The sequence below is a fragment of the Nicotiana tabacum genome, chromosome 16 (assembly GCF_000715075.1).
Source record: "Nicotiana tabacum cultivar K326 chromosome 16, ASM71507v2, whole genome shotgun sequence".
Taxonomy (NCBI): domain Eukaryota; kingdom Viridiplantae; phylum Streptophyta; class Magnoliopsida; order Solanales; family Solanaceae; genus Nicotiana; species Nicotiana tabacum.
In genome coordinates, this window is record NC_134095.1 from 35016457 (window position 1) to 35039602 (window position 23146).

Here is a 23146-nt window from a genome sequence, read left to right on the forward strand (position 1 = left end):
ACATCAGTAACAACAATAGCACGGCAAAGACCTCGTGCATCACAGTACCAATAACCGCACGACAGAAACCTCGTGCATCATAGTATCAACAACCGCACAGTAGAAACCTCGTGCATCACAGTCTCAAGTACAGCACAATAAATGACAATATATACAGGAACAAAGCAAGGGAATCAACTCAGGTATTTCCTTCACCAATAGACGATACAACTAACTTCCAAGGAATAACCGTAACAGAGAAATACTAAGCACAATAAGAACAACTCAACAAGGAAGAAATAATACGAAATAGCGGTTCCATAATACCCAGCTCAACAACAAGGAAATTAACATGAAATGAATAATTATAATTAAGGAAAATGTTACCTAAACACAGGATATCTAACTTCTTTTCAATTAAGACCAATTAATTGCACGAGAGATAGAAATAATGTTTTCCAAATAAATACAAGTAATTAGGAATGATAATGTGACTATAGAAGGGTAAATGTCCACAGTTAAACAGGTAAAAATCAATTTGGCAACGAGAATACACCAAAAGGGCAAATAAATTCCAAGTAAGACATGTAGAGGTGAAACTAACAACAGGGAACTCAATCGTATTAAGAACAACCTCATATTCGGTGATTTCAAGGGTCTAAGAACCTAAGGGGACAATTTGCCACAAATAAATCCTAGCACGCACTCGTTACCTCGCGTACAAGAAATACAATTAACAAAGAAGACTCAAATCCTAAGGGGAAGTCCCCCACACAAGATTAGGCAAGATACTTACCTCGAACCGGCTAAAATCAACTAGCAACCGCATTCTTGCCACGAGTACTCGACTCCAAATGTCCCAAATCTATTCAATTCAATCACACATTGTAAATAACATCTCAAGCAACTGATTCTACTATTTAATTCAAAGCTAAAGCGCGAAATTAGGTAAAATGACCAAAAAGCCCCTCAGGCCAACGTCTCGGAACCGGATGAATTTAACATTTTCAGAACCCTCGTACTCTCACGAGTCTAACCATATTGAAATATCTCAAATCGGAGGTCAAACACCCCCTCAAAACTCAATAATTCCGTCTATGAAGTTCTACCCATTTTTCATTCAAAATCTAAAATTGAAGGATGAAATTAAGAGGAGATTCATGGAAATTGGTCTAAGTCAAGTGAGAATTACTTACCCAAGTTGCCCAGGTGAAAATACCTCCAAAAATCGCCAAGACCCGAGCTCTAGAAGTCAAAATGTGATAAAATGGTGAAACCCTCGAATTTGGGATTAAATCTGTCTGCCCAGACATTTTGTTCTATGCGATCGCAAGAGAAGGAATGCGATCGCATAGAGTAAAATTGGAAGGCTAGAAAAAGAAAGCCTATGCGAACGCATATGGGGTCATGCGATCGCAGAAGAGGAGGGAACATAACTATGCGATCGCGAACAAGGCTATGCGATCGCATAGAAGGAATAAGAACCCCTCTGGAATACACTATGCGATCGCGGAGGTGATGATGCGATCGCATAGAAGGAATTGATGCTGCCCAAACTTTGTGCTATGCGATCGCAGGACAAGCAATGCGATCACATAGAAGGAAATACCAGATAGCAGAACAACAATTCAAAAAGGAGGAAAAAGGATCCGTAGCCCATCCGAAACACACCCGAGGCCCACGGGACCCCGTCTAATTACACACACAAGTTATATAACCTAACACGGACTCGCTCAAAGTTCCAAATCACTTAACACAACATCAAAACGACAAATCAAACCAAAAATCAAGCTTAAGAACTTCCAAATCTTCAAATGACAAATCTCATGCCGAAACCTATCAATTCAACTCGGAATGACGCCAAATTTTGCAGACAAGTCCAAAATAACATAACGGAGCTGCTCCAACTCTCGAAATCGCATTCCGACCCCGATATCCCAAAAGTCAACTGTGAGTCAAACTTTTTCATTTTCCAACTTCAATTTTTGCCGAAATACCTCAATTCACTCTACGGACCTCCAAATCTGAATCCGGACGCGCGCTTAAGTCCAAAATCACCATACGAAGCTGTTGAGATCATCCACGGCCCATTCCGGGGTCGTTTGCCCAAAAGTCCAATTTCGGTCAACTTTTCACCGTTCTAACTTCCAAAACAAGGTTTCTCCTCTAAATTTGACTCTAAACCATCCGAAGGCCGAATTCCACCATGCACGCAAGTCGATACTCATAATCTGAAGCTGTTCCAGACCTTATGCCGCTGAACGGAGCTTAATTTCTCAAAATGACCGGTCGGGTCGTTACATCCTCCCCCTCTTAAAACCAACGTTCGTCCTCGAACGTGCTAAGATTCACCTCGAAGTGCTCAAGTCACTGAGTGCACACTTCCAACATACACCCGCGGGTGATCCCATATTATCCCAATCCACTTAAGCATGACGATACCACCTCAACTGAAATTTAGCCTTTCTAACAATACTAATAAGCCTTCAAGCCAGAATTTTTCACCTTCCATCCGTTTCCAAAAGACCCGATTCTAATCCATATCCGGTATCAGTCTCAACCAGCTATTTCAATACAAGCCAACACACACAGGGTACAACCACACAACATGACACACCACACATAGGTCCACAATTACATTTCTGATAGCAATACTTGCCTGGGATCGAATCCGTACCGGCCATAAGCCTCATATTCAATAGGAAACTCCTTTCAAACCTCCACAACACTGGCGATGATACAATAACCACGAAAACCACATAACAAAACACCCGAATGACAAATCTCAGCCAACACCAACGGGTACACACCCCACAAACTAGGACTCAAGAAGCATAGAACGAAATGAATGAATATGGGAAGGGAAAACACATAAGGGAGCTAACAAACAAATCAAACTAGCACAAATTCTTCTACAACACAAATCTACAAGGACATCTAACAAGAAAGAATGAAAGCATATAAAGGACTCACAAGGATCTTGTACTGATATAACTCTCACCGCAGTACACAGTCCGGTCTCAATATATCAAATCACCTGAAATCACGAGGGTCCCACCCTCAACACTGAATCACAAGTAGGGCACACATCAACCCATCTAGAGACTCTCACTAGATCAATTCCGTCTACAATTTACAACACAGACTGGCTCCCACACCGGTGGAGCATAGAAATCATAGCTCGTAACCAGGAATACTCAGAAGTCACATCAAACCTACCAAAACAGACAATCGGAATTTACTACTAGCCTCATAACTTTCGACAACGGCTAGAACGGACGATAGACACGGATATCACTCATAAAACCTCCCAACAGGATAAACACATAGACAGAGTGCAAATTATGAAGCGCTCCCATAAATGGAACATCAAACAAGGAAACTCGCCCCAATAAGCAGAACTGTGATGAACTACAGATAGTGCCCTCTATAACAAATTGAACTCGTAGCTGAATGACATTAGCTGGCGCACTAGCCTCAAACCTACTATATGAAACACATCAACGAGTCGGGCCTCCCCCTCTTAGGCGCCCTCTACCTGCCTGTATACCTCGCTGCGACACATCGTACCGAAGTCTGGGACAATCTCTCACCATGTGTCTAGTATCTCCACACTCAAAACACCCTCTCTGCTGACGAGGCAGTGGGAATTGTGCGGTATGGGTACTCCGAGACCCCTGAACACCTGAATCACCATGCATAGTCTGAAGCACGAACTGAATTGGCTGACCCACAAAACCTCTACCATGACGCACCCTGCCTCCAAAATAAGGACCAGTATATCTCACCGGTCTACGAGGCCTCCTCGCCTCATCAGGCTCCCTCTCCTGATATCGTCTACTCTCTCTCTCATGACCCTACCTGTCCTCTCTCTTTCTAGCATGCATACCCTCTATCCTCCTAGCAATGTTCAACACCTGCTGATATGGAATATCCATCTCTAACTCACGAGCCATACTAGACCTGATGCTGGGAATAAGCCCCTCAATGAACTGGCGAACCTTCTCGTGAATAGTAGAAACCAAGGCTGAGGCATGTCTAGCCAAACTGGTGTAACGGACATCATACTCCGAGACGGTCATAGCACCCTGACGCAAATGCTCAAACTCCGCGTGCCATACATCCTTGAGGCTCTGAGGAACAAACTCTCGCAGAAACATATCTAAAAACTGGGTCCAAGTCAGTGAAGCTGCCTCGCCTGGGCTGTCTAACTCATAGGTGCGCCACCAATCATAGGCGGCTCCTCGAAGCTGGAAAGTAGTGAAAGAAACCCTGCTCGATCCAGAGATACCCATAGTACGGAGGATGCGGTCACACTCATCAAGAAACCCCAAGGCATCGCCTGATGCTAACCCACTGAAAACCGGAGGATTATACTTCTTGAACCTCTCAAGTCTCCTCTGCTCCTTCTTAGAAGCCGCTGCCATGTCCTCGGGCTGAACTGGTGTTGCAAGCGGCGCAGGAATAATCTTAGGGACCTGCTCAACATGCGCTCGTTGCTCAGGGGTGCGGGTAGCGGGAGTCTATGCTCCTCCCCCTGTCTGGGATGTGGCTGCAGCAAGGGGAAGCAATCCTGCCTGAGCCAAAGTGGTGTACATACTCATGAACTGTGCCAAAGTCTCCTGAAGGGCTGGAGTAGTAGTAGCTGTAGGCGTGTCAGATGCCTGGACTCCGGCTGGATCTGCTGGTGGTACCTCGGCGACCGCTTGCGCAGGTGCTCTCGTTGCACCACGTGCACGTCTTCGAACTCTACCCACGGCCCCGACCTCTCGCGGCCCTAACTGGTGGCACTGGTGGCTGACCGTCCGATCCGGTAGTATGTGTCCTCACCATCTGTGAGAGAGTAGAAGATAGAGGTTTGGGATTGTGGATGTCAAAAATCTCGCACGACAGGGAAATCAAATGAAGTGGAATTTTTCTAATGGTTACATAGCCTCTCGCAGATAAGTACAGACGTCTCCGTACCAATCCGCGAGACTCTAATAAACCGGTTTGTGATCTGTGACTCCTATGATCCTAGAGCTCTGATACCAACTTGTCACGACCCTAGTTCGCCCTCCGTGAATATGTCGTGATGGCACCTCGTCCCTACGACTAGGTAAGCCTAACAATGTGGAATATAAACCAAATTGCGGAAGAAATAATTAAAACAGAACTAGTAAAATAGATTAGTGTTTAAGGTGCTGCCTGACACATACAATAACAACTCTCGAACTAACAAAAATTCCCAAAACCCGGAATCTCACAAATCACAAGCTAAAGGATACATAAGAGGCTCTGACTCAAGAATGTCTATACAAGGAGAAATACTGAAAGAAACTATACTTATTACAGAAAGATGGAAAGGGACTCCTCGGTCTGCGGACGTAGCAGATATACCTCGAAGTCTCTACCGATACGCCTCCTTCCAAGGCTGACAGAACTGAGTGGGAGTACCTGTATCTGCACAACAAAAATATGCAGAAGAGTAGCATGAGCACACCACGGCGGTGCCCAGTAAGTATCAAGATTAACCTCGGTGGAGTAGTGACGAGGAACAGTCGAGACACCTACCGGTCAAAAAGCAGTATAATCATAGGAATAACGGAAATGATATAATAATATGTAATGACTGCACGAAATAACCAATAATGCTACAATTCACAATAAGGGAAGGGAACAACAAGTAACAACAAGAAAATAATAAATGACGATGCATCATGACGGCAATCACAATCCAAATCCTAAGGTCACAACACCGCAAGGGAAAAACAAGTCCATAACTCATATCCTACAATGATGTTCACATAAGGTCTTATTCACTCTTTCCACAACTTCACCAAGTCTCGGACAACCCACAACTCACAAAACCCAACATCTGAAATCTAACACTTGGCATCCTATGCCCCATCAGTCTCTCAGTCATGCTGACCACTAACCGGCTAACTATGGCCACTCTCACATATAAAATGGATAAACGAGGGCATACCTCCCTCCTTAGCAAAAATAGGAGTAATTTACCTCTAACGGGAGTGTTCAACTACCTGCATGCTTGTGCAAGTGTTCTAACAAGAATTCTAACAACTAGTAACATGAATGGGAGAATGGACTGCACGTACGATGTTTCCTCACAACTTCCGAGCGATAAAGCTCATACAAGTAAGCAACCCACAATCGCAATAATAACGAAATAGGAATGCCTCCACAGGTCGTCACAATTCATTACAATTAACCCCTGACATAGCCCACCTTATTCCGCCACGTGTGCAATGATAATATAATAAGTACCGCCTTATTTCGCCACACGTGCATCACAATGTTCCCACCTTATTCCGCCACATGCGCAACCCACACATAAGTATATAACATATCCCGCCTTATTACGCCACATGTGCAAAACATCAGTAACAACAATAGCACGGCAAAAACCTCGTGCATCACAGTACCAATAGCCGCACGACAGAAACCTCGTGCATCACAGTATCAACAACCGCACGGCAGAAACCTCGTGCATCACAGTCTCAAGTACAACACAATAAATGACAATATATACAGGAACAAAGCAAGGGAATCAACTCAGGTATTTCCTTCACCAATAGACGGTACAACTAACTTCCAAGGAATAACCGTAACAGAGAAATACTAAGCACAATAAGAACAACTCAACAAGGAAGAAATAATACGAAATAGCGGTTCCATAATACCCAGTTCAACAACAAGGAAATTAACATGAAACGAATAATTATAATTAAGGAAAATGTTACCTAAACACAAGATATCTAACTTCTTTTCAATTAAGACCAATTAATTGCACGAGAGATAGAAATAATGTTTTCCAAATAAATACAAGTAATTAGGAATGATAATGTGACTATAGAAGGGTAAATGTCCACAGTTAAACAGGTAAAAATCAATTTGGCAACGAGAATACACCAAAAGGGCAAATAAATTCCAAGTAAGACATGTAGAGGTGAAACTAACAACAGGGAACTCAATCGTATTAAGAACAACCTCATATTCGGTGATTTCAAGGGTCTAAGAACCTAAAGGGGACAATTTGCCACAAATAAATCCTAGCACGCACTCGTCACCTCGCGTACAAGAAATACAATTAACAAAGAAGACTCAAATCCTAAGGGGAAGTCCCCCACACAAGGTTAGGCAAGATACTTACCTCGAACCGGCTAAAATCAACTAGCAACCGCATTCTTGCCACGAGTACTCGATTCCAAATGTCCCAAATCTATTCAATTTAATCACACATTGTAAATAACATCTCAAGCAACTGATTCTACTATTTAACTCAAAGCTAAAGCGCGAAATTAGGTAAAATGACCAAAATGCCCCTCAGGCCAACGTCTCGGAACCGGATGAATTTAATATTTTCAGAACCTTCGTACTCTCACGAGTCTAACCATATATAAATATCTCAAATCGGAGGTCAAACACCCCCTCAAAACTCAATAATTCGGTCTATGAAGTTCTACCCATTTTTCATTCAAAATCTGAAATTGAAGGATGAAATTAAGAGGAGATTCATGGAAATTGGTCTAAGTCAAGTGAGAATTACTTACCCAAGTTGCCCAGGTGAAAATACCTCCAAAAATCGCCAAGACCCGAGCTCTAGAAGTCAAAATGTGATAAAATGGTGAAACCCTCGAATTTGGGATTAAATCTTGTCTACCCAGACATTTTGTTCTATGCGATCGCAAGAGAAGGAATGCGATCGCATAGAGTAAAATTGGAAGGCCAGAAAAAGAAAGCCTATGCGAACGCATATGGGGTCATGCGATCGCAGAAGAGGAGGGAACATAACTATGCGATCGCGAACAAGGCTATGCGATCACATAGAAGGAATTAGAACCCCTCTGGAATACACTATGCAATCGCGGAGGTGATGATCGGATCGCATAGAAGGAATTGATGCTGCCCAAACTTTGTGCTATGCGATCGTAGGACAAGCAATGCGATCGCATAGAAGGAAATACCAGATAGCAGAACAACAATTCAAAAAGGAGGAAAAAGGATCCGTAGCCCATCCGAAACACACCCGAGGCCCACGGGACCCCGTCTAATTACACACACAAGTTATATAACCTAACACGGACTCGATCGAAGTTCCAAATCACATAACACAACATCAAAACGACGAATCAAACCAAAAATCAAGCTTAAGAACTTCCAAATCTTCAAATGACAAATCTCATGCCGAAACCTATCAATTCAACTCGGAATGACGCCAAATTTTGCAGACAAGTCCAAAATAACATAACGGAGCTACTCCAACTCTCTGAATCGCATTCCGACCCCGATATCCCAAAAGTCAACTGTGAGTCAAACTTCTTCATTTTCCAACTTCAACTTTCGCCGAAATACCTCAATTCACTCTACGGACCTCCAAATCTGAATCCGGACGCACACCTAAGTCCAAAATCACCATACGAAGCTGTTGAGATCATCCACGGCCCATTCCAGGGTCATTTGCCCAAAAGTCCAATTTCGGTCAACTTTTCACCGTTCTAACTTCCAAAATAAGGTTTCTCCTCTAAATTTGACTCTAAACCATCCGAAGGCCGAATTACACCTTGCACGCAAGTCGATACTCATAATCTGAAGTTGTTCCAGACCTTATGCCGCTGAATGGAGCTTAATTTCTTAAAACGACCGGTCGGGTCGTTACACCATCTATCGTTGGGAAGAGCCACCCGGTTCACACAACATCCACCTTTGGAAAGAACCTTGGTATTAATAAACCAAAGGCTTATTGTCAACACAAAAACTTAAAAAGAATATACTAAAGTAAATAAGAAGCTATGCTACTAAGAGAAAATAATGAAAGAAGTTATGAAGTAAACTACAGAAATTAAACTGAATATATACAAAATTGAAGTAAAGCAAATATATACATAAATGGAAATGAATATATACATCAAATGGTAAAAATATATACATACCAAAAGTGAAAATAAAGATAAATAAAGATAAAGAAAAATAGTGTAATGCCTATTACATACCAAATGTCATAAATCAAAATGGACCACCCCCAAATGAAAAATAAAATTATCCTCAATGCTTATAACAAATAAGAACAGGGAAAGGGGTAGAGAGTATAGAAAACTCCCTATGTGGTCTCTGTCTGCATCGGGTCTTCAACCTGAACAGGATCCTCAGCATCCTCTAACTGTATCTCCACATCCTCTGACTGGGGGACTACGGGGTTGCTGAGCATCTAAATCAGCTCCTCAGCAGTGTATGATGTTGTAGCTGGCTCCTCAGACTGGCCAACTGCAGCCCCTGGTGCCTCGGGCTCTGCTGCATGTGCTGCTGGGACTGTCTCCTCCATGAGAAGGTCCATTGGCAAATCCCCTGCATGTGCAATATTCTCAACCTCTTTGCTCAACTTCTCAACCGATTCCTTTTGAGTCCTTCGCATCTTCTTCACCTGCTTCCCCAAATCCTTGATTATCTTCCCATGTGTATCAAGAGTCTCTCGGATCTTCTTCTGGTCATCCAGAATCTTCTTCTGGTCGTCCAGAATCTTCTTCTAGTTGTCTAGAATCTTCTTCAATGAGTCCTCCACAGATGGAGGTACCTGAAGCTCTGTTGGGACTGAAGACTGTACTGCCACTGCACTGGATATGGCAGTCAACGTTGTGGTAGCTGCCTGCATCCAGTTGTTTAGACTGGATAATGTTTGGGAATCCCTCAGTACAGTCTGAGGGTAGGTAGAAGATGAAGGCACTGACTGTGGAACTGAGATAGATGGTCCGGAAGATGGAGGAGGCATGGCTGCTACTCCGGTAGAAGTATCTACTATTGTGGAGGGCTCGACAACTGACCTAGTGGCCACTACCCCTTGCTCATCAGACTGGCCAGTGAATGTAGTGGCTTTACTTTTTGACTTAGGATTGTCCGCTCCTTGGAAGTGATACCATGAGAAAGGCTTTTTAGCCTTCACCTCCACATCAAAATGTCTCGGCTCTACCCCATGATCTTGGAAATACTCAGTAAGAAAGTTGGGGTAGGGATATGATCTTTCTTCTTTTTGGACTACGTTGGAGATGTTGTAGGACATCAAGTTCCCCACATTAATATGATAGCCTGCCATGATGGAAGCTACCAATACTACCTGGGGAAGTGTAAAGACATTCTTATGCAGGCATGGGTCAAGACAGCTGCACAAGAATGTTTGCCAACCTTTTGCTTCAAAGTTAAGGGTGGCTCTGACAATCTATACTCCTGCTGTGATCCATGGAGGTGTTGTTCCCGGAATAGCAAGTATCTCAGCTAGCCATGGGCGAGCTGCATCACCCAAGGCTAGTTTCTCTAGGTATTGCACAACCTTAACCTCTTCGAACCTAACATATTTGTTCAGTGCTTGGCCATCAAACCGGATTTTCAAGTTCCAAACCTTCGTCACCTTTGTACCATTTTTGATGTAGGCAACATTGGCATAAAATTCCTTGACGAGGTATTCATTGGCATCTTGCATCCGAGTGGTAAACCATTTCCATCCTTTTCTCTCCGTGAACTGCTTTAGAACATTTGGTTTATGCTGGCTCAAGTCTTTGGTAATGAATTGTCACTCAAGAGTGAGCGACCTATGGGACCATCATTCCCGAAACATGGAATATGCCTTCTCACTAACAAACCTATCAGCCCACTCCTCTGGCTTCCTTGATCTAGCTAGACCTCCCGCAATTGTGTCAAATCCTCTCCCATCATCCGGGACCTCATCATCATTATCTAAATTGATAGGAGAAGGTGAGGAAGAGGGCTCAGAGTTTTGGCTCCCCTCTTTCGAATCTTTAGATGAACTGGCGGCTGAAGAAGACTCATCAACCAATCGGAGTCTCCCTGAGAATTGTTGTGATTAGGCTTCCAGCTGTGATTGCATGGAGTTACCCTCAGAAGCCTCCCCGGATGGGACATACTCACTAGTCTCAGGGGTATCAGGAGGTCTATTGGCTTTGGCTTTCTTGTTTATGATCTTTTGGACTGATAGTGGTATGTTGGCTTTGGCTCGACCCCTGCCTCGGGAGAGTTCCCTTTGGAAGTATCAGCTCGACCATGTGAACACACCATTGTCTGCAACACACAAGTAGTGAAAGTTAGTTAGAATTGGGGTTCAACATGTATTATTGGATTACAGTTGAAAGGAAAGACAGTGCTTCTCAGAACAGGGCAGTGCGAACTGCACAAAAGTGAGTGCGACTGCGGACTGCCCATCGCGGACCGCACAAAAATAAATGCGGCCGCATAATACCCATCTCGAAACACATAAAATTGAGTGTGTCTGCATAAACACTTTATTGGGTCTCTGAAGTTCAATAGTGCAGACCGCACAAAATTGCGTGCGGCCACAAAAAACCAATTGCAGACCGCACAAAATTAAGTGCGGTCGCACAATCTAAGCAATTAAAAGTGCCTTGAAACTAGGGTATTATGGACCACACAATTTTGTATGCGACTGCATACCCTATCACGGAGTGCACAAAAATGTGTGCAGCCACAAAATTTAAATCATATCGGCATTGAGGTACGATTAATACTAGGATTTTCACTAATTAGGCATGATTTACGACAATTAGACAATAAAAGCTACTAACCCCAGCCACCATTATGCATTCAAACACTGCACATATGTTTCTAAGCAAGAATTAAGCATCAATTTGATATATTTGGCATGAACCTAACCCTAGCTAAAGAAGAAAAATAAAACAAAGAGAAAAGAAAAGAAAAAGACCAAATTAATTCATTGAAATGAATACCAGTAGTGAAATATAGTAGTAAATCAACATTTGATGAGTAAAAGATGAGATTGAAAACAAGGAAGTGCAATGTGCTTTAGGCTTGCTTGAGAGGTCAGAGCGTGTAAAGTGTGAGTAATTTCAAGAAGTCCTATTTTATACTCTTACCCCAGTGACCCATCGACTTACCTGAGTCCGGCTGCACAATTTTGGTGCGGTCCGCACTCTTTACTTTTTGTAGCTCAGCATAATATTCATTGGCGCAGTCCGCATAAAAATAGTTGCGGCCGCACAATTTGTGCAGTCTGCTAAATTTTGGGCACGACCGCGAACTCTTAAGGGATTTTGTCAGGACAAACTTCAGTGAGTTGGCATTTTCCCATTCCAGTTGTGCGATCACACACAGAATTGTGCGGCCGCGGAGTGCTTGTGCGGTCTGCATAATTCTGGCGTGGTCCGCACAATTTCACCTCTTAGTCAAATTTTTCCTTGTCAATTTCCTGCACTGCACAACCAATTCCTGCATACACTTCACAACCAGTTAGTCCAAAACAATGCCTAATCTAAGAAGAAAATCAAAAGAAAGAAAAACACATGGGTTGCCTCCTAAGTAGCGCCTGATTTAACGTTGCGGCACGACACATGTTACCATCATTCATTTGAAATGGAGCAATGCCACAATGTAGCTATCATAAATCTTTCCAAGGTAGTGCTTCACTACCCATTGACTCTAAAGATCTCATCGTTCTTGTTTTTCAAATCTAGAGCATCAAAACGAGTCACATGCACCACTTTAAAGAGACCACTCCACTTTGACTTTAGCTTTCCCGGAAACATCTGTAACCGAGAGTTGAATAGAAGAACAAGTCACCTTCTTTGAATTCTTTGTTCTGGATATACTTATCATGTAGATACTTCATCTTATCCTTATACAAGGACGAACTGTAGTAATAATGGAACCGGAACTCATCAAGTTCATTCAATTGCTCGACCCGAATATTGGCAGCTACATCTCACTCAAGGTTCAATTTCTTCAACTTCCACATGGCCTTATGCTCTAACTCCACCGGGAGGTGACATGCTTTCCCAAATACCAACCGATAAGGAGACATACCAATTGGAGTCTTGTAAGATGTTCTATAGGACCATAGAGCATCGTCAAGTTTCCTTGACCAATCAGTCTAGTTTGCATTGACAGTCTTGGATAGAATACTCTTGATCTACCTGTTGGAGACTTCAACTTTCCCGCTTGCTTGAGGATTGTAGGGGGTCAAAAATTTGTGAGTGACACCATACTTTGTGAGTAAGGTATCAAAAGCCCGATTGCAAAAATACGAACCCCCATCACTAATAATGGCCGTCGGAGTACCAAACCTTGTAAAAATGCTTTTTTTCAAGAATTCCACCACACTCCTCGCTTCATTGTTGGGCAAAGCAACGACCTCGACCTACTTGGAAACATAATCAACCGCGACTAAAATGTAGGTGTTCCCACAAGAGCTAACAAACGGACCCATGAAATAAATACCCCACACGTCGAAGATGTCTATCTCCAAAATAGTGGTGAGAGGCATTTCATTCTTCCTAGAAATCCCACCAGCTCTTTGGAACTCATCACAACGCTCGACAAGATCACTAGCATCCTTGTAGAGCATAGGCCAATAGAATCCGCAACTCAAAACTTTTGTCGCCATTCGTGCTCCATAATAGTGACCACCATACGATGAAGAGTGGTAAGCCTCAAGAATACCCATTTGTTCTTTCTCCGGCACACACCACCGGATCACACCATTGGTACATATTTGAAAGAGATACAACTCATCCTAATAATAATCAAGGCAATCTCGTTTGAGCTTCTTCCTTTGGTTTGAAGAGAACTCATTCGGGACAATGCCGCTCATAAGATAGTTGGCTAAATCGGCAAACCATGGCATCCCGGTCATTGAAACAGCTAGGAGTTGCTCGTCGGGAAATGCATCATTGATCTTAAGGCCGTCATATGGCCTCCCCTCCTCCTCCAACCGGGATTAGTGGTCCGCCACTTGGTTTTCACTTCCTTTCCTATCTTGGATGTCAATGTCAAACTCTTGCAATAGAACTACCCATCTCATCAAATGGGCTTTATAACCTTTCTTGCTTATGATATAGTGAAGTGCCTCATGATCCGTATGAATAATCACTTTTTCACCCATCAAGTACGGGCGAAACTTTTCCATAGCAAACACAATGGCAAGAAGCTCTTTCTCCGTAACGGTGTAGTTGACTTGGGCATTATTCATGGTCTTGCTTGCATAATAGACTGGATGAAAGATTTTTTTGATACGTTGACCCAACACCTCTCCAACCGCAACATCACTAGCATCACACATGAGCTCAAAGGCAAGCTCCAATCCGGTACGATAATAATAGGAGTAGTAGTCAACTTGAACTTGAGCAACTCAAATGCCTTTATACAGTCTTCATTAAACACAAATTTGATATCTTTTTCCAACAACTAGCACAAGGGGTTCACCACTTTTGAGAAATCCTTGATGAACCGACGGCAAATCCCCGCGTGACCTATAAAGCTCCTCACTTCTTTGACGGAAGTAGGAGGATGGATTTTTTATATAACTTTAATTTTTGCTTTATCCATTTCAATACCATTCTTGGAGATCTTATGGCCGAGGACAATCCCCTCCTCGACCATAAAGTGACACTTCTCCCAATTAAGCACCAAGTTGGTCTCTTCATAACGTGCCAAGACCTTATCAAGATTATCCAAACATGTTTCAAAAAAATCTCCCACAACAGACAAATCATCCATGAAAACCTTGAGGAAGTCCTCCACCATATCAGTGAATATTGCCATCAAACACGCTGAAAAGTAGCCGGTGCATTACATAAACCAAACGGCATCCTTGAGAATGCAAATGTGCCATACTGACAAATGAAGGTGGTATTTTATTGGTCTTTTGGTGCAACAAGAATTTGGTTATATCCGGAATACCCATCCAAAAAGTAATAATAAGCACGTCTGGCTAGCCTATCCAACATCTCATCAAGAAATGGAAGCGGAAAATGGTCTTTCTGAGTCACTTTGTTGAGCTTTCTATAATCCATGCATACTCTCCAACGAGGAAAGAATAACATGTAAAGTGGAACAAAGGCCTAAGAACTCATACCTGAGGTGTGAAGCCAACAGCTTCAACTCCAATGTGGGAGGCTCCTTGATTGGGGGCTTTGTTAGTGGAGTCTTCTGGTTCTCAAGGTCCAAGGAAAGTTTTCGGGGCTCATATGTATATGATCCCATTCCTTGCAAAGTATTGACACATTCTACCAAGCCTTCCTTCTCATCCCATAATGATTCAATAACACAACTTCCAATGGGTTTTCAACATTAATCATAGCACTTGTGTCATCAACAATTACTTCAATCACAAGATCCACAAATGAACACACTTTGTTGCTATTAGGCTACCGCATTGACTTGCAAACATGGAACACAACTTTTTCATCGCTCACTCGGAAGGTGAGCTCCCCAGCTTTCACATCAACTAAGGCCTTCCATGTATCTAGGAAAGGTCTCCCCAATATGATTGGCACCTCGTAGTCAACCTCACAGTCAAGTATCACAAAATCTACGGGAAGTATAAACTTGTCGACCCGAACTAGCACATCATCAATTATCCCCAATGGCCCCTTCATTGTCATGTCCGCCATTTGCAACCTCATGGATGTGGGCCTTGGTTTCCCAATCCCCAATGTCTTGAACACAGAATAGGGCATCAAGTTAATGCTTGCTTCCAAGTCACATAAAGATTTGGCGAAATCGGCACTACCAATAGTGCATGGGATTGTAAAAGCACCGGGGTATTCTAACTTTGGAGCTATGGAGTGCACAATGGCACTCACTTGATGTGTCATTTTGATTGTTTCATAGTTCATTGATCTCTTCTTTGTTACCAAGTCCTTCATGAACTTGGTATATCCCAGCATTTGTTATAAGGCTTCAACCAATGGGACATTTATGGACAAACTTTTCATCATATCAATGAATTTATTAAATTGATTCTCATTGTTTTGCTTTGCAAGCCTTTGAGGATATGGTGGAGGAGGCTTTGACAAATGAGCCTTGGCTTTGGGCACTACTGGATCCGGTATGTCTATCACATGTCCCCTAGACGGGTTCACATCATCTTGTGTCTCCTCCACATTTTCATCAATGTCTATCCTCACCTCATCATTTACTTGAACATCCTTGCTTGGCTCATAATTATCTTGCATCATCACATCATCATTCATAATTTTTCTTGAATTTGAGGTATTAGCAACTCCACCTTTTCCACCTCTTGTAGTCATCACCATAGCATGCCCCGTATTGTTCCCACCCTTTGGGTTTACTACCATATCACTTGGTAGTGCCCTCTTAGGGAGAGTATTCAAAGCTTGAGAAATTTGGCTAAGTTGGACTTCCAAGTTGCAGATAGAAGTATTGTGGGAGGCTAATTGTGCATCGGAGTCAGCATTTTTCTCCATCATCTGCTTGAACATGTTTTCAATCTGTCCCATCTCATTGTTGGAAGAACTAGGAACTTGTGACGGATATGGAGGTAAGTTGTTCGGTTGTTGATACATCGGGGGTCTTTGAAAGCCCGACCCCTGATTTTCTTGATTATTGTTGTTCCAACCCCCTTGATTGTTATTGCTTCCCTAATTACTATTATTGTTTCCACCCTAATTGCCTTGATTACCCCAATTTTGATTGTTGTTGTTCACCCAATTACCTTGGTTGTTGTTGTTGCCACTATTATAATTTCCTTGTTGACCTTGATTGCCCCAATTTCCTTGGTTTCACTGTGATCTCCACTGTTGTTGATTCGGAGCATTGCTCCGTTGACCTTGATAATTGTTGACATATTGAACCTCTTCACTTTGATCAACATATGAATCATCTTGATTATACCCACAACCACTTTGCACAAATTGATCTGGATTATTTTGAACTTGTTGACCTTGTTGCCTTCTCTTGTTGACTATCATGTTCACTCCTTCCATGGAATTCACTTATTTTGGCCCTTGAACTTGTTGAAGCTGAGCTTTGGCCAATTGGTTCATGGTAGTAGTCAACTCGGCTATAGCTTGCCCGTGGTCATGTAGCTCCTTGTGTAGGTGAATAACATTAGGGTCACCTTGTGGCACATTGGGTCTACTTTTCCACACCGAAGAGGTATCCGCCATCTCATCAAGTATTTCACAAGTTTCAGCATATGGTGTGTTCATGAAGTTCCCCTTGCGAGTTGGTTAACCACACATTGGTTTGTTGTGTTGATCTCCCTGTAGAAGGTCTGTTGGATCACGACCTCAGTCATATCGTTGCTCGGTTACTCTTTGACCATTGTTCGGTACCTCTCCCAAATCTCATGTAACGGTTCATTTGGCTCTTGTTTAAAAGCAAGGATCTCATCTCTTAGCGTTGTCATATGTCCCGGAGAAAAGAACTTTGCGATGAACTTCTCGGCCAGCTCATCCCAAGTGTGGATGGAATGGTTGGGCAACCTCTCTAGCCAATCTAAAGCCTTCCCCCTTAGAGAAAATAGGAAAAGCCTTAACCTCAATACGTCCTTGGAGACATTAGTCTGCTTGCTCCCCCAGCACGTGTCAACAAAACCTTTGAGATGCTGATAAGTATTTTGGTGTGGAGCTACGGTGAAGAAACCTCTCTGCTCCAACAGTGTAAGCATGACATTGGTTATTTGAAAGTTGCCTTCCCTAATTCGGGGTGGGACTATTGCACTCGCATAGCCTTCGTTGGGCAACACCCGGTGTGCTACTCTTGGTGGAGGTAGGAGAGGGTTTGGGATATTATCATGAGGTGGTCGGCCTCACCTTTTTAATTGAGGTTCGGGTCGAATCTCATCCACTTGATCATCATCTACCTCCTACCCTAATGGCAAATTCCTGAGGGCTTCGTTGTTAAGAGCCATTTGGTACCTAAAAGCAATTCACACACCAAATTAGAAAAACGAAAGGAAAGAAAAATAAAACACACAAATACTTAGATATATAGCTAAACAATCTAACTCCCCAGCAACGTCGCCAAAAATTGATCGGGTCCAAGCCTACACTACTATTGAGAAGTGAGGGTGGTCGATGCAGTTTTAACCCAACTAGTTCGGGATCGAATCCACAGGGAGTTAATATTTGGAATTAGTTTTATATCTAAGCTAGATACGAGCTTTGAGTATTATTACACTTCCATAAGTTTGGGTTTGATTTCTACTTCTAACTTTACTCTAAAGATTGCAATTATTAAAACTAAGGACAATAATTTTTGTTATTGTTTTTCAAGTGTTTAAAGAGACTAGGGTCATGACTTCTACCTAGGTGGATATCTAACGGGTAGCAAAAATCTAGGGCAAGATTTATTAGTTGGGATCGTAATATAGCTATCACACCCGAGTACTCACTCTATACCTCTAGGTTTAACCCTTTAATTTGGGCTATAAATTTCTTGAGTTCACCCCAATTCCTTGTTAGCCTAGTTGTCCTAGACTTAGTCCCTCTTTCTCAAGTAAAGACTAAGTCATAAAGGGATGAATCAATGTTTGCAACCATTAATTCTATAGTTCTAGCAAGAATTAGGCTAAATATCACTAACCCATTCACATTCAAGCCCTAAAATCAAATACCCATTAAATATACACACTAGGGTTGGGTCACAACCCTAGCTATGGGTTTAGCTAATCATGGAAATAACAGAAATGAAAGATGAAATGAAGATAAAATCCATAATATTAATTTATGGAATGAAAATCAAATGTTAAGAGATGAATCTAGAACAAACATTCCCAAAACAGAAAACCCAGTCGTCTCACGTGATCATACAAAACATAACATACCCTAAAAATGTCAAAAAGATCTATTTATACTAAGCTGAAAATATCTGACAAAATTGCCCCTGCGGAGGTTGTGCGGCCGCACTCTTGCTTTCGCGGCTGCACAATTCTGAGTGCGGTCCGCATTCTTCAATTGAATCTGGGTTGAGCTGAGCTTTCGTGGACCGCATAATTTCGATGGCCGCACAAGGGACTTCCGCACCTGCACAATTTTGACGCGAACCGCACTTCTTTCTTTTGCTCAAATTGTAAGCTCTTTGAACCTCAATCATCGTGGCAGTACAGGGGCTTTTGCGGCCGCACATTTCTGGTGCAGTCCGCGCTTTTCTTTTAACCCAAAAATCACACTCTCTGAATCTCCCTTATGCGGCCAGTGTAATTATGCTCGCGGCCGCACAATATTTGTGCGGTCCGCGCTTCAGAACTCTTTTCCCAGTCTTGGTTTTTGTTCAACTTTTGATTCCTTTGTGAGTTGATTAAGGTTCCTTTGGCTCATTTTGAATAATTCCTACAAGCAGGAATATTTCATTAGTTTCCGGAAATACCTTCAAGCATTTATGCCCTAAAACACAAGTAAAAGAGGGCAAATAATCGGTTAAAATCCCTACTTATCACCTACCTTCTCTAAAATGTCTTCATTCTTAATCTTATCCATCCTAGTCAGAGACAGAGTCAGGATTTGAAGTTTATGGGTTTGGAGATTCTAATCCTTTTAAGTTATTGGGTTCTAAATGAATAATTTATACATATTTAATGAATTTTTAAAGGTAAATATAAAGTTTGAACCAAAGCTACTGGGTTCAGTCGAACCCGTAGGAAAAATTCTCGCTCCGAACCTGATCCTGGTGTGCCCGCACATCCACCTCAACATCCTCATTTCTGCTACTTTCATCTTCTGTATATGTGAGTTCTTAACCGGCCAACACTCTATCCCACACAGGACTCGAGATGATAACCTCCATTTCATCCATCCCACCCCAATACAATGTGTGACGTCCTCGTCGGTCTCCCCGTCCTCCTGGATAACCGACCCATGGTATTTAAAACTGCCTCATTTGGGGATGAACTGTGATCCAAGCCTCACGTCCATGCTCGCTTCCCTCGATGCGGCGCTAAACTTTTCCCTCCAGGTATTCTGTCTTAGTCATGTTCAACTTGAAACCTTTAGACTCAAGGGCCTGTCTTTAAACCTCCAGCTTCTCGTTAACTGCATAATAATTTGGTGTAATTTGTAGATCGACTTAACAATTTGATTGAGCAAACTTAAGAAGTAGTGTGTCGTCTATAAAGACATGTCCTTGTCCTTTTCGACAAAGTAATTAATTCAATGATCTTAAATTAGATACCGATATTTAATTTGTTTTGTTTTGTTTTATTACATAAATTAAATACATTATTTAAATTAGATTGTCCAAATTATTAATTGCTCTACTTGATAATGTAAAACGAGTGTATCCATGAATATTATATGCATATTTTCAATTTTCCCAAAAAAAAGAACACAAGAATGAAATAGAGGTCAATCAATATCAACATTTGCATTTATTTTATGATAAGATGTTGAGATAATGTACTCTCATGTTTCTTTTTCTCATGGTTCATCTCAGAAGAAGAAAGAAGAAGAAAGCTCAATGAAGAAGATGACTACTTTAGGGTTTCCGACAAAACGACCTAAGTTCGGAGTTTACAAAGAATGAGAAACATAAAATGTGAAAGGGAATTTGACACGTGGCTCAATCTTGAACATTGATGATTTAATTGATAGATCAATTCTTAGTCGTCCAGATCAAATAAGTGTAGCTGATTTTCACATGCTTCATACGTGTGATATATCATTGTAAAGGAATCTTTTTCTGTTATGTAGGTTGCTAGTTAACCAATAGAATTAGCACAAATGCATAGGGTTTTATCATTTTATTTTATAATTTATTTACACTAGATTTTACATATTTAGTGATACATACTTGTATAAATACAGTGTCTTGCACAGAAAGTAATGCACATAAAATTTTCTACATTTCTCCTATTTTATTCTTTCATGGTATCAGAGCAATAGCTCAATTCTGGAGAATTCAATCTTTCTTTCTTGATTTTTTGTCACTAATTCATCTGTTTCATCATGCATGATGCTGTTGAAACCTTTATAATTCCATCTACTGCTGGAAATGGAGTCAATCTTGACCCAAATCACCCATACTTTCTTCATTCGCCAGACGCACATGGAATGAGTCTAGTGAATGCAGTCGTCGATGGCAGGGGTTTCCAAGGCTGGAGCATATCTGTGTTAATATCTCTCTCAGCAAAGAATAAGCTGGGATTTATCAATGGAATTTTCCAGCATCTGCTACCGCCTCAAAGGACCATCAACCATAAAGTAGGTGTAATGACATGGTCACCTCATGGTTATTGAACTCACTGTCCAAAGACATTGGAGTCAGTGTCATTTATTCCAAATCTGCAATGGATATGTGGACTAGTCTTGAACAAAAATTTGGGCAGCCCAATAGTGCAAAACTATATTACCTACAGAAGGAATTACATGGATTATCACATGGAACAAATGACATAGCAACTTACTTCACCAAACGCAAACGTTTATGGAATGAACTGGATTCATTGAAGTCAAACATGAAATGTAACTGCACTTGTGCGTGTGATGGAAAGCAATTGTTGGAGAAATCACAAGAAGATGAAAGGTTGATTCAATTCCTCATGGGCTTGAATGAAGCCTGTGGTCAAGCTAGAAGTAATATCTTAATGATGAATCCTCTGCCAAATATCAACCATTCCTATTCACTCATTCTTCAAGATGAGAATCAGATAGATATATATGTGCTAATCCTCTAATATACTCTGATTCATCAGTTTTCATGTTAGTAAACCAAGGGATTTTCCAAATCAAAACAGTTTTCCACAAAGGAATGGAAAGAAAAAACTCACAACACAGTTTCAAAAGAACCAAAGTGGTTTTCAGAGATCTTGGAATCAAAATTCAAAACTACCTACTGCTAAGGCAAATAAATTAAAGTTTAATCCCAATGTGTCCTGCACCTACTACAAGAAAATAGGGCACTCAGTGGCAGATTGCTATAGAATTATAGGCTTTCCTGAAAATTTTGAGTTCACAAATGGGAAGACAGGTCAAGGATCCATCAGGAGTAATGGGGCTTTCTTAGAGGAACATGGAGGAGACTCCAACAAAACTATAATGATGCATTGGTCGCGCACGCTTTTTTCTCGCGGAGTCTGGGTTTCGACATTTTGGGGACAAGTCCTTTCCTTTTGGGAATTGGGTATGAGATTTGAAGAGTCGCCACCTAACATATTAAGGTGCGTTAGGGCACCTAGAACAATTAGCTCATGAACTAGTTTACATTACCAGAGATTAGGTAAGGGCTCAAAATTACCTTGAGGAGAAGGTGTTAGGCACCCTTCGAGGTCCACAATGGTGGGTCCCGGCCAAACTCAATTTAAGAGAATTAGTCTTATAAGCAGATAAACAAACAGATATTACTTTTAAAAACAAGGAGTAAAAGGGGTCCTAGGTTTTTTAGCCTATAGGATCACTTCTGTGCAATACTTGGTAATCGTCCCCAAATTGGGGTGCTACACATAACATTAGCGCACATGTCATTATTTTCTTTTACTACCCAATTACCCTCCCCTTAATTATTACCTAAGCATTCTAACAACATCGAATACGTATCCTATGTGTGCACTACCCGTCCCTTACCTGTGTCCCTGGAGGTGTTTAAGGTGGTTCTAAACTCACCTACGGTGATTAAAAGGAGAAAACTAAGCGACAAACAAAACAAGTAGGATTGTCACATAAAAGATCACTTAAGGGGGATCATATTTACCTCCACAAATAGACAAAAAAATGCACGCTATTCAAACAAGCAGTTTTAAAACGATTAGGGTCCTATAGGCAGGATATCTAAATGAGCATGAAATATGCAGCAATTTTATTAAGGCGAGGTAGTGAATGCTTAACAGTTTGCCTACTGATTTTTATCACTTACTAAAGCTGGGCTCGTTTATACCCAGTCAAACAAACATAGTTTATATTGTCCTACAGGTCTTGCCTAGGTGGTAACCGGGCAGAATCCTATAGACATGGTATCTAAATGTTAATCAACACGCAATTATAAACCAGCGATTAATTTAAATGCGCGAATTTTTATCTTTTGGACCCTATAGGCATGCTTTCTAGGTGCTGAAACGGATTACAGGCATTATTTCACGGCATAGAAACTGATTTTATACACGTTCCCTATAGGCATGATATCTAAGTTGTCAAAATTGATTTTAAATATGATTTCCTATGGATATGATATCTAAGTATTCATGCTAATTTCAAACATGATTTCCTATAGACATGATATCTAAGTGAGTAAAATGTTATACAAGTTGATAATTCCCAAAAAAGATCCTATAGGCATGGTTTCTAATGCACATTGAAACATGAGAATATGCATAAACATGAATTTTGATACAGAATTGATAAACCTCCTATAACAGAATTTCTAGGATGTAAAGTGGAAATTCAGGACAAATATG

The 23146-nt window shown here is 41.5% G+C and overlaps 1 protein-coding gene across 1 annotated transcript; it reads left to right on the forward strand.

Moving 5' to 3' along the window:
* Nucleotides 1–21046: 21046 nt before the first annotated feature.
* Nucleotides 21047–21433, forward strand: LOC142170193 (uncharacterized). The gene has a single exon (XM_075232038.1). It carries the CDS (start codon nt 21047–21049, stop codon nt 21431–21433), a length of 387 nt encoding a protein of 128 aa, XP_075088139.1.
* Nucleotides 21434–23146: the final 1713 nt, after the last annotated feature.

Coding starts and splice junctions, on each gene's coding strand:
- LOC142170193 (XM_075232038.1), top strand. CDS start 21,047: ATGGATATGTGGACTAGTCTTGAACAAAAATTTGGGCAGCCCAATAGT.